The following is an 11,162-nucleotide window of genomic DNA, read 5'->3' as shown; positions in this document are numbered from 1 at the left end:
AAAAGAATTCAAATCTAGATCTTCATAAACTATCTCCTAAAACTGAGAACCTGGATATAAAAATTGCTATTTACAAGTAAATGCTAGGTACAATTAAGCATCTAACAGCCAACAAGTTTCAAAAGAGTGAATACCTGCTGATTCCACAGGCACCACATGGAGCTTAATCATGCTGCCAATGTAGGTTGGTAGTGTTTCCACAAAATTCAGCACCTGGAAGTTTTGATCTTTAGCAAACTCCAGAAAGTCATCTTGCAGTGTTTTAAGTGCAGGAGAATCTATAAAATTATACAGAACAAGACTGTGACAAGTTGTTTATCTAATTCATAATAAAATGCATTAATCTTTCAAATTTAGAGAGGAAATTAGAATTCTGATTCAAGATGGAGGCTTGAGTAAACGTTTATTTTCTCCCCTGACAAGAAGTCATTCAGATTCAAGGAAAAAGCTAAAACCAAGAACTGACAGGACAGTCAGCAGCAGGAGAGGTTTTACCACATTACTGGGGGCAGGAAGCAGTTCCCGGGGCAGTCTGGTGTGTGGGACCGCAGGGGTCCTCCAGTGATGATGGTACCGCTACACCCACCCCAAAGCCCAGCCTCCCATCAACAAAGCCTGTCTACAATCACAGAGTGCCTGTCCCTTCCCATCCCTCACCCTCACATATGAAAGAGCAACCAAGAGGCACCAGATAGGCCTATGACCTAAAAGAGATGGATCAAATAAGCAAACAGAAAAGCTGGCCACAGAAAAAAACAGCTAGATGAGGAATAGAAGGGAACTCACAAAGCTTCTACTTAGGATCTTTAGAATTATTTGAAAAGATAAGCCACAAAAGAAGAAGAGGCCATGAGTGCAGAACCACCAGGGCACAGGAAAGAAGGCGCATGTGGAAAACAAAATCTTACTCCATGAAAGGAAAGTCCAACAGAAGGTTTCGAAGAAATCAAGAGATTCTCCATAAAGTAGAACAAAGAGAAAATAGGAGCAAAAAGACACCTGGTATATTTAGGCTCGAGCCAGGGAGTCGAAATTCTGATTAACAGGTGTTCCAGAGAGAAAACTGCTTATTAAGCAAACCAAATAGAGTACTTTAAAATTAATGCTCACAATCTCAAAGTTTCATTTACATTTTAACAGTTGATGATTCTCCACTCATGGGGAAAAAAGCCATTTATTGGTAATTTAGAATAATACTTAAAAGCAAAACGTGATTTTTCTAATGTTAAGTATTTAAGATAATATTAAAATTATTGCAATGCTTGAGTAAATAATGGCTTAAGAACAAAATGAGGCTGGGTGCCATGGCTCACGCCTGTAATCCCAGCACTTTGGGAGGCCAAGGCGGGTGGATCACAAGGTCAGAAGGTCGAGGCCATCCTGGCTAACACGGTGAAACCCCATCTCTACTAAAAATATAAAAAAAATTAGCCGGGCTTGGTGCCGGGTGCCTGTAGTCCCAGCTACTTGGGAGGCTGAGGCCAGAGAATGGCGTGAACCCGGGAGGCGGAGCTTGCAGTTAGCCAAGATCTCACCACTGCACTCCAGCCTGGGTGACAGAGCAAGACTCCGTCTCAAAAAAAAAGAAAAAAAAAATGAGAAGTTATCAAAGAAAAATCAAGCCCAACCCAAAATTTCCATGAATAGTCTAAACACAATTATATACAAATTATAAAATGAGATAATATATTCAGGGAAGAAACTTTTTCTTCTTCTCTGTATAAGTGATGTTAATATAACCCCAATTTCCTTTATGACAGAAAGTATTACCCTTGCTGAGTTCTTTGACTTCCAAAGAGGGAAAGAGAAGATAGCGAATATTAACAGAGTATTCAGCCAAATGTGATCCATGATGAGGGACACTATAAAAAATTATTCCTCTGGTATTGTTGATAACAGCACTCATTTCTGGCTTCTTAGAGGCTTCCAACAGCATCTTTTTGACGAGAAGACCTAGCCACAGACAAGGAAGATAAACAATGCATAAGCTATTTTCTTTCCCTCTGTTACTGTAAAAAAAAGAAAAGGCCAAACAAGAAATACATAAAAAGAGATGCTTTCTTTTAAAAAATGGTTTAAACAATTCTCCGAGCCAGGCGTAGTGGCTCAAGCCTGTAATCCCAGCACTTTGGGAGGCTGAGACGGGCGGATCACGAGGTCAGGAGATCGAGACCATCCTGGCTAACACGGGGAAACCCCGTCTCTACTAAAAAAAAATACAAAAAACTAGCCGGGCAAGGTGGCAGGCACCTGTAGTCCCAGCTACTCCGGAGGCTGAGGCAGGAGAATGGCGTAAACCCGGGAGGCGGAGCTTGCAGTGAGCTGAGATCCAGCCACTGCACTCCAGCCTGGGCAACAGAGCCAGACTCAGTCTCAAAAAAAAAAAAAAAAAAAAAAAAAATTCTCCATACAGTAGTGTAAGAAATAAGGCCTTAAAACATTTAATAATACTCCTGATCCTTACAGTGCAAGCCTACAAACAGGTAAGAGTCTAGAAACTCATTTGTAGGGCAGATCCTCGTCTGACAGGATCTACTGTCCCACTGCAGAAACATGAGGTATGCCCAGCTGGGAGCTCCCTCAGGTCGTGAGTGTGGTGTGGCTGGTCTCTCAGCCTGCCATGGCAGTCCGCTGATGACCACACTGTCAGGACGGTGCTATTATTCCACAGCACACAGTCCCCCATGGAGAACACAGCTTTCATGGCAACTGTTCCTCTGGAGGCACCTTTTCTTTCATCTCCCTGCCCTGGCTTTGGAACCCATAATGAAACACAAAGATCTCAAAGATGATGACAGTGGGTCTTTAAGGACACAAAGGGCTACACCCACCTTTGTCTTAGCAAAAAGCCCCATCTCAGAGGCAATCCTGAGTGCTTCAACAGATAAACTAGGCCACGGGCTGCAGAAAGGCCTTCTGCAAGGTGGGTGGTGAAAATCTCAAACTGGACTGGGGGAGTCGCACGCAGGGGAGGCAGTTCCATAAGCAACCACTAGGACCCTAAGAACAGACACTTGATCACACCTGCACCTCAGCAGCTCTGAGCCTGGTGTGAGCAGGCACCCAGGGTTTGGGACTTGTGGGCACTAAAGCGACCATAGATTCTGCAATGGTGAGGGGGAGCAGAAAGAATAAAGGGGCACCCTGGGGCCCCCCAGGAATGCTGAGGCATGTTGATGAGGTGGGTGTATATGAAATGGACTGCTTCTCATGTTTATTCATTACTGCTTCTCATGTTTATTCATTACTGCTATGTGAAAGCACTACACTGTCAAACCCACATCCCTCTTAGATGGTTTGGAACAGATTGCCCCTTTCTAGAGAAAGGAACAGCATGGAAGAAGAGTAGTAATTTTAAAAGTCCTAGCTATAGCTACACAGATTAATTTAGCGGGGGGCAAGGGGGCCACTATTAAGTAAAACGGAAAGACACAATAACTTTAGGTTGGCCACAGTGGCTGAAAATAATATCACAATGGCCACTTCACAAAGTTGAAGCCACACTTACCTCCCATGCTATGTGATATCCAAACCACCGGCCTATCCCCAACACCAGCAGCTCTGAGCTTCCTAAGAAGTTCGTTGCTTCTGAATGCAATGGACTTTCTGAACAAAACAAAAACAGCAGGCATGACACGAGGCTATTGATCCCCTCAATTTGCTGTCTAATTTTTAGAGTTAAGAACTTTTGTCTATAGGACCAACACTACATACTACCTTTAGAGTTAGAAATACCCCCTTCTCTCTGCTTAATATAAAATACCCCTATTCTCTCTTCTTGAACTCACGGCCTCAAGCAATCCTCCCACCTCAGCCTCCCAAAGCACTAGGATAACAGGCATGAGCCACCACGCCTGGGATCTCTCGGCTCAATTCCTGAAATTGTTCATTCTCTATTGTAACTTATTAACATTGGCATAATTAGGAATATCTAAGCCCAGAACAGGCCACTCATTTACTACATGAACATTGTTGGAGCATTGTGTCAGGCAATTTTTTCAGGTCAAACTTGAATCTCCCTGCAACTGCCCCTCAACACTTAGGATATGTCCTTTCTCATTCAAGGATATCACCAAAGACTGTGGTCTCTCTACTGGTAGTTAGGCTGCAAAAATATTAAACTTTCATAATTTTGGTTTATTCTTTAGAAATACTAGGATGCTATTTAGAAACACTAGAATGAGTCAAGTTCATTAGAATTTATTCCTTCCAATGCATGCTTTTGTAACTAGCATAAACAGGATGCTATTAGAATCAGAATTTGAAATAAGTAATTTTTAAACTAAAGAGGAACTTCAAAACTATCTAGTCTGGTAGTTTTAAACTGTTTATCTGCAGACACATTTCTTCAAAATAAAGGTTCTCCAGAGCTCCTCTGGGTGAAATGGGGAGGGAGACCTAGGGTCTTGCCTGCTCACCTTGACACCCTTCTTGGGCACCTACAGGAGGTCCATTCAGAAAGCAGTTTGGTAACACTGATTTAGACCAACTCTCTTAATCTGTAGACAAAGCTTCCCAGACAAGTTAACTGACTGGTCTAAGACTGCATAGCAAATCAAAGGTAGGATCTGGCTACTCTCATCCAGTAACTCTGAAATCGAGCACTCCTTCCCATGTATACAACTGGCACAGACGACATACAAGGGATATAGCAGCTGATATTTCTCAGCATCTTTCTCTTTGCTTCCTTTAGCCAGTATGATTGTGGACACAAGAACAAAAAACATCACTTTTACTTCTCATAGAAAAGGAGACTTTGTTAGAGAATCCATGATCCTTAACTATTAGAACAGTTGTAAATAAACCATGTTAGGAGCCCACCACTGATGATATACCTAAGACTTCTCCTATTCCACTGCTTATTGAGAGCAAACTCCTTCTAGAAGGAAGAGAAAAAAGATTAGGTTTGTTTTTCATAAGAAAATCCTGTCTGTCGCATCAAAAAATTAAAATCACTTCCCATCCAAGAGGACCTAAACTTGCGGCCTGAATTCTTCCCTGTCCTCCTGGTCTAAAAGTCGCCTTTGTTACCTTTCCATAGGGCACCTTGCTCTCCAGTCGCTGAGGGTGGTGTCATACTCCACAGATATAATTCGGAGAGCAGGACAGTCTTTTGCTAACCATGTCTAAGTAAAATAAAACATATGTGAGAACAAGTATGAATCTCCACCACTGCAATTACTGCCTAGTACATGAAATTTACAACTAAAGGCCTATTGCAATATACCTAAAGATAGCACCGGAATAAGTTTTGAAGGTACTGTAAAAACAATTCCAGCATTTTATCTTTTTATGTCTCTGGTCTTGAAGTGGTACCAGTATTTATAGCATAAGGCCAATGAAGGTTTCAAGAGAATATTTCCAATTTTAACCCACTATAGCCAAAAGCAAGGCCTGTTTTAAAGTCTATATCAAACTGGCTTTTTGAAAGAATTTAGTAGAATGCTATCTCTCAGGACAGATGGCATAGTCTGACAGATTTTGGATCTGAGAATTCAGAGACACTAATAATAATGGTCACAGTTCTATCTCTGTGTACCCTAGGTCTACCATCATCTCTGTGCTTTAGTGCCACCGGAAAGCGCAAAGCATTCTTCTACTTGATAAGCCTTTGTGAAAGACAATAAGTAGTAATGGAACAATGCCCTAGAAACTATTCACACATACATGCAGCATCACTTTTTTTTTTTTTTTTTTTTTTTGAGACGGAGTCTCGCTCTGTCGCCCAGGCTAGAGTGCAGTGGCCGGATCTCAGCTCACTGCAAGCTCCGCCTCCCAGGTTCACGCCATTCTCCTGCCTCAGCCTCCCGAGTAGCTGGGACTACAGGCGCCCGCCACCACGCCCGGCTAGTTTTTTTTTTTTTTTGTATTTTTTTAATAGAGACGGGGTTTCACCATGTTAGCCAGGATGGTCTCGATCTCGTGACCTCATGATCCGCCCATCTCAGCCTCCCAAAGTGCTGGGATTACAGGCTTGAGCCACCGCGCCCAGCCGGCATCACTTTTAATGAGCTTTAGATAAATTCCATTCAATGAATTCATTCCAGAATTAAGGTTCTTTGGGAGAAATAATATCAAAGAAATGTAAAGTATAAATGAGCCAGGCATAGTGGCATGTGCCTGTGGTTCCAGCTACTCAGGAGGCTGAGGGGACGACTGTTTGAGCCTGGGAGGTGGAGGTTGCAGTGCACTAAGATCGCACCACTGAACTCCAGCCTGGGTGACAAAGTGAGACCCCCACCTCAGAAAAAAAAAAAAAAGAAAAAAGAAAAAGAAAGAAATGCAAAGTATAATTACTTCTTCAAAGACTTTCTATTTTTATAATTATTAAGGTCATAGAATTAGGTACCTATTATAAATATAAGTATGGTTATGTTATTTTTGTATTACAACAAAAGTGAACTATTACTGGCTCTTACCCCTATTTTTTACTTAATGTTTTTAGAGTCATATACTGCACCCCAAACGGAAATTATACAAGATAGGGTGACAAGCCCAGTTGTTGTCATAACATACTACAAATCTCCCTAAGGGAAAGAAGAACTGCATGGAAAAAAAATCCCCGTACAAAGAGAAAAACAAGCAAGTCACAATCAGGGCCCCAGCAACCAGGGCCAGAGTCAGTGACTCCCTTACCTTGGGCCAACACGTTGTGTATCTGTCTTCCTCCTCCATAGGCTTTTCAATTACAGCCTGCTCACTGTCCTGCTGGCGCCATGTTTTGAATGCTGCTCCCATAAGGCCATGAATAAAAAGGACATCTGCTTTAATGGGCTGACTAATAAGGGAGAGAGTTTTAAAAAGAAGTAGAATAAATGCATTACTGCTTTGGTAAGAATCTACACAGCATTCTCTGTGGATGGTGCTTTAGCAGGTTTATGTGATATAAAACTGAATTCAAGCAAGCTTTATAAGCACAGGTTTGCTGAGAAACCCTAGAAGGAACTTTGGCATAGACATACATGAAGCATGTTCACTGTTCTCTAAAAATGGAGACTTTTCTAATCAGGCAGACCAACCACAATCAATTGTAATGAGCTTAGCAATCAATCAACTGACAGATGTCATAGTCAGATTACCCTCTAAAGACTTCCAATTGAGAATATTCTACAAATCAATAAAAGTATTTAAGAAATTAAAGAAGAACGTGCTAATAACAGTTTCAAAGTCAGTATATATAAAAGAGATTTTTGAAAATGTGTTAAGGAAACTAATACTTGTAAAATGAGATTTCAAAGTAACATTCACTCTTTGCATATGACCCATTAAAAATTGTAGATAGTATGTTAGTTGCAAGCTATTTACAGTACACATACAATTATGCAATGCACATATAAAATACATTACCATAATATTTTATTTACAAATTGTAATTAACCAGGTAATTCATTTTTTAATTTAAAGGAAGTTTTTGCTATTGTCTGAGGTATTTTTTGTAAAGTGCCCTAAGAAAACCAAGAAATATGTTATTTTTTCAGTGTGGTCCCTTCTATATTTATTATCTTAGCAATTATAGAACTAGATATAATGACCACAAATAACCTTAAAAAGGGGCATGAGTCAAACTGATTACAACTTATTCCTTCCAATGCATCCTTTTATAACTAAGTATAAACTTTCTCCAGTCCCTTGAGTTCTAGGTCCATGCTAATTTGGTTGCCACATAAGACAATGTTTTGTCTCCTTCCTGGTCAGCTGACTTCTACAATCCAAATCAGTTATTAACTCGGATCTAAGTGAAAATGCCTTGAACCAAAGGAGATATGTATTTCAAAGTTTAAGTGTGACGCATTATCAAAGGTGAATTCAATCTACCTGAAGGGAAGCCCTTTGTAAAATAACCACGATAATTTAGCTAGTTCACATGCTTTTCATGACAACCTCCAATTCTTCTGAGGTTACAGTAGACAAATTATTTTAGTAAATAAGATATTTGACTTATAAGGTATTTAACTTATCTGAATTATGCAGAAATAAGTTAAAAATTTGAGGTCTCTAGCCTTCACATTCCCAAAGGGGACAAAGTGACTCTCTTCTGCTCCCTTACCTTGTTCGATACTGGGGATGCAGCACATACACGCCATCCTGATATTTTTCTTGCACAGTTTCTCGATCTAGATTTGCCAGGATTCTGGCAGCGTGTGAGGCCTCCATAATGCGGTCAGATTTCATTGCTTCTGCCATGATGGACACCCAGCCTGGTGAAAAGTACACGTATCCTAAATACTGATGTGAATCCATCGCAGACCGTAGAGAGAAGTTTCAAACTGAATGTGATGGGAGAAAGGCAAACCTCGCGTGTCTGTCCTTGGCAGAGAAGTCCGACCACTCCAACCCCATTCTCCCCTGTGATCCTCTGAGACCTGTGGCACAATACCACCCACATACCCCTTAAGGGACCTCAAAGAAGGAAAGAGGGCTTCAAGAGCCATTTTCTTATATAGAAAACCTAACACTAATAGCAATTATAGAGGTGTTCACAAAAGTGAACAAAATACCATGATGTTTTGCTTTTAACAAGAATTATGAAACTCAATACTAGTTATTTCATCCTGACCAGCAGTCAGTAATACCCTTTCATACAAATGAGGAAATTATTTCTTAATAATGAATTTGACACACAAAACTCTTGTTAGAATCTGGAGATCAGGAAGGAAAAAACATTTTTTAAAGGGAGGCAAACAGAAAATGCATGGATAATACTATGATTTCTTTTTTTTAATGTTTTTGTTTTTAAAACTTTATATACATAAATATGTATAAAAGTATATGTGCACACACACACACACAAACACATAAAGATCTATACACCAAACTTATAAAGTCATTACCTCTTAGGAGAGAGGTAGGGTGGAAGAGGGCTCTGTAAAAAAAGGTACGTTTAGCTTTTTTTGCTTTATCTATTTTCTGAAGTACAGTGAAAATCTATTTATTTATATAATTTATTTAATTTAAATAAAGCAGAACATGGGCCTTGAAGTTAGACTTGGACTCACATTTCTGCTCCCTGCTTACTTGCTCTGGAACCTCAGTCAAGTTATTTAGCAACTGAGCTAGAGGAAGGTTTTAATAAACTAATGTATGTGAAAACCATGGGCCTAGGCCCAGCAGGCACTCAATACCCGACAGCTGTCCCCATGCCCTTCTCCCACTCTTTAAGACAAAAGTGTTGAGTCACTGTGATGATGGGAAGCCAGTATTTAATAACCTAAAAGAAGCTTCAGACTCAGTACTTAACAATATTCAAATTTATAACATCAGAAGATTCCTCTTCAAAATCTGTTAAAGATTTTAAAATAATAAAATAAGAATATTTAAAAATTCTATCTATAAAGATAGACAAGTATGTTATTGGTATATATGAAAATATGGGCCGGGCGCGGTGGCTCAAGCCTGTAATCCCAGCACTTTGGGAGGCCGAGACGGGCGGATCACAAGGTCAGGAGATCAAGACCATCCTGGCTAACATGGTGAAACCCCGTCTCTACTAAAAAATACAAAAAACTAGCCGGGCGAGGTGGCGGGCGCCTGTAGTCCCAGCTACTCGGGAGGCTGAGGCAGGAGAATGGCGGGAACCCGGGAGGCGGAGCTTGCAGTGAGCTGAGATCCGGCCACAGCACTCCAGCCTGGGCGACAGAGCAAGACTCCGTCTCAAAAAAAAAAATAAATAAATAAATGAAAATATGGCTTTATTTTTAATGAAGTCACAAGAAAAAGCATGGCACAAGCCATCTCTGGCTTTTTTCAGTTGACAAAATATGTTTGCAATGTCCAAGATACCTCCACCTTTGAAAAATACCAAATGCCCTTTGGAAAACCTACGTCTTTAACATTGAGCATTTTAAAATTACATAACATCTGCATGCACTCATGCACCACATAATAATGTTTCAGTCAACAATGAATCACATATACAATGGTGATCCTGTAAGATTGTAGTACAGTATTTTTGCTGTGCCTTTTCTATGTTTAGATACTCAAATATTTCCCATTGTGTTACAACTGTCTACAGTGTTCAGTACAGTAACATGCTGTACAGGTTTGGAGCCTAGGAGCAATAGGCTGTCCCATACAGCCTAGGTGTGGAGTAGGCTCTACCATCCAGGTTTGTGTAAGTGCACTCTGTGATGTTTGCACAGTGACAAAACTACCTAATGACACATTCCTCAGAATGTTTCTCCACTATTAAGCAATGCATGTCTGTACATGTTAACTGTAAAAAATAATGAAATAACTAAAAGTAGCATCTAATGATGAAAGTCTTGCTTTAGTACTTCCATAATTTCCCAACTCCATTTACATCCTCAGAGTAATGAAAGGTAGAAGTTTGGTGGACACTCTTTTGAAAAATATAGTCATATATCTATAATTTAAACATATACAATGGGCCGGGCGTGGTGTTTCATGCCTATAATCCCAACACTTTGGGAGGCTGAGGCAGGCGGATCACTTGAGGTCAGGAGTTCAAGACTAGCCTGGCCAACATGTGAAACCCCATTTCTATTAAAATTACAAAAGCAGCCAGGTGTGGTGGTGGGCACCTGTAATCCCAGCGACTCAGAAGGCTGAGGCATGAGAATCACTTAAACCCGAGAGGAGGAGGTTGCAGTGAGCCAAGATAGCGCCACTGCACTCCAGCCTGGGCAACAGAGTGAGACTCTGTCTCAAAGAAAAAGAAAAAAAAATGTAGCTCCATACGCACTTTTTGAAACCTAAATGGAATCATATTACTGTTCTGTGACTGTACTTCAGCAATATGTCTTGGAGAGCTCTCTATACATATCAACTTCATTCCTTTGAACTACAGTATTAACGTCACTTGAGTATGCCATTGTTTAACCACTATTCATTCCTATTGGCAGACATTTAAGTTGCTTCCAACTTTTGTAAATCTGAAGGCAAAAATCTGCAGATCTGATACTAAGATTGATACAAAAATATATAAAAACAGGGAAAGACACAGGATGCCTAAAAAGAAAAAAACACAGGGCAAGGTAGCAGAATTCAAATTGGAGTATTGAGAAGTAATGAAGACTGAGCAAAAAGAAGGTATATGTAGGTAACTCTTTCAGGAGTTTAGCTATAACAGGGAGGAGAGGATGTTATAGGGGATGCAGATAATGTTTTTCACATCTTCCTCCAATGTATGTGATCAGAGGGTC

At 40.3% G+C, this 11,162-nt stretch overlaps 1 protein-coding gene across 3 annotated transcripts in view; it reads right to left on the bottom strand.

Annotated features, from left to right (window-relative positions):
- SERAC1 (serine active site containing 1) overlaps positions 1-11,162 on the bottom strand; it is a 59,848-nt gene that overhangs the window by 3,795 nt on the left and 44,891 nt on the right. For 2 of the 3 annotated variants that reach the window (XM_050786715.1, XM_050786716.1), the window contains 6 exons: positions 8,048-8,198; positions 6,637-6,778; positions 5,032-5,126; positions 3,509-3,606; positions 1,771-1,953; positions 135-278 (listed from right to left, as the gene is read on the bottom strand). In XM_050786715.1, coding sequence (XP_050642672.1) covers positions 135-278; positions 1,771-1,953; positions 3,509-3,606; positions 5,032-5,126; positions 6,637-6,778; positions 8,048-8,198 — 813 coding nt within the window. Of the gene's footprint in view, positions 1-134; positions 279-1,770; positions 1,954-3,508; positions 3,607-4,835; positions 4,880-5,031; positions 5,127-6,636; positions 6,779-8,047; positions 8,199-11,162 lie in introns of those variants that run through there. The other variant, XM_050786717.1, reaches the window with a different exon arrangement.

This window comes from Macaca thibetana, chromosome 4 (assembly GCF_024542745.1).
Source record: "Macaca thibetana thibetana isolate TM-01 chromosome 4, ASM2454274v1, whole genome shotgun sequence".
Taxonomy (NCBI): Eukaryota; Metazoa; Chordata; class Mammalia; order Primates; family Cercopithecidae; genus Macaca; species Macaca thibetana.
This window is presented reverse-complemented; position numbering and strand designations above follow the sequence as displayed.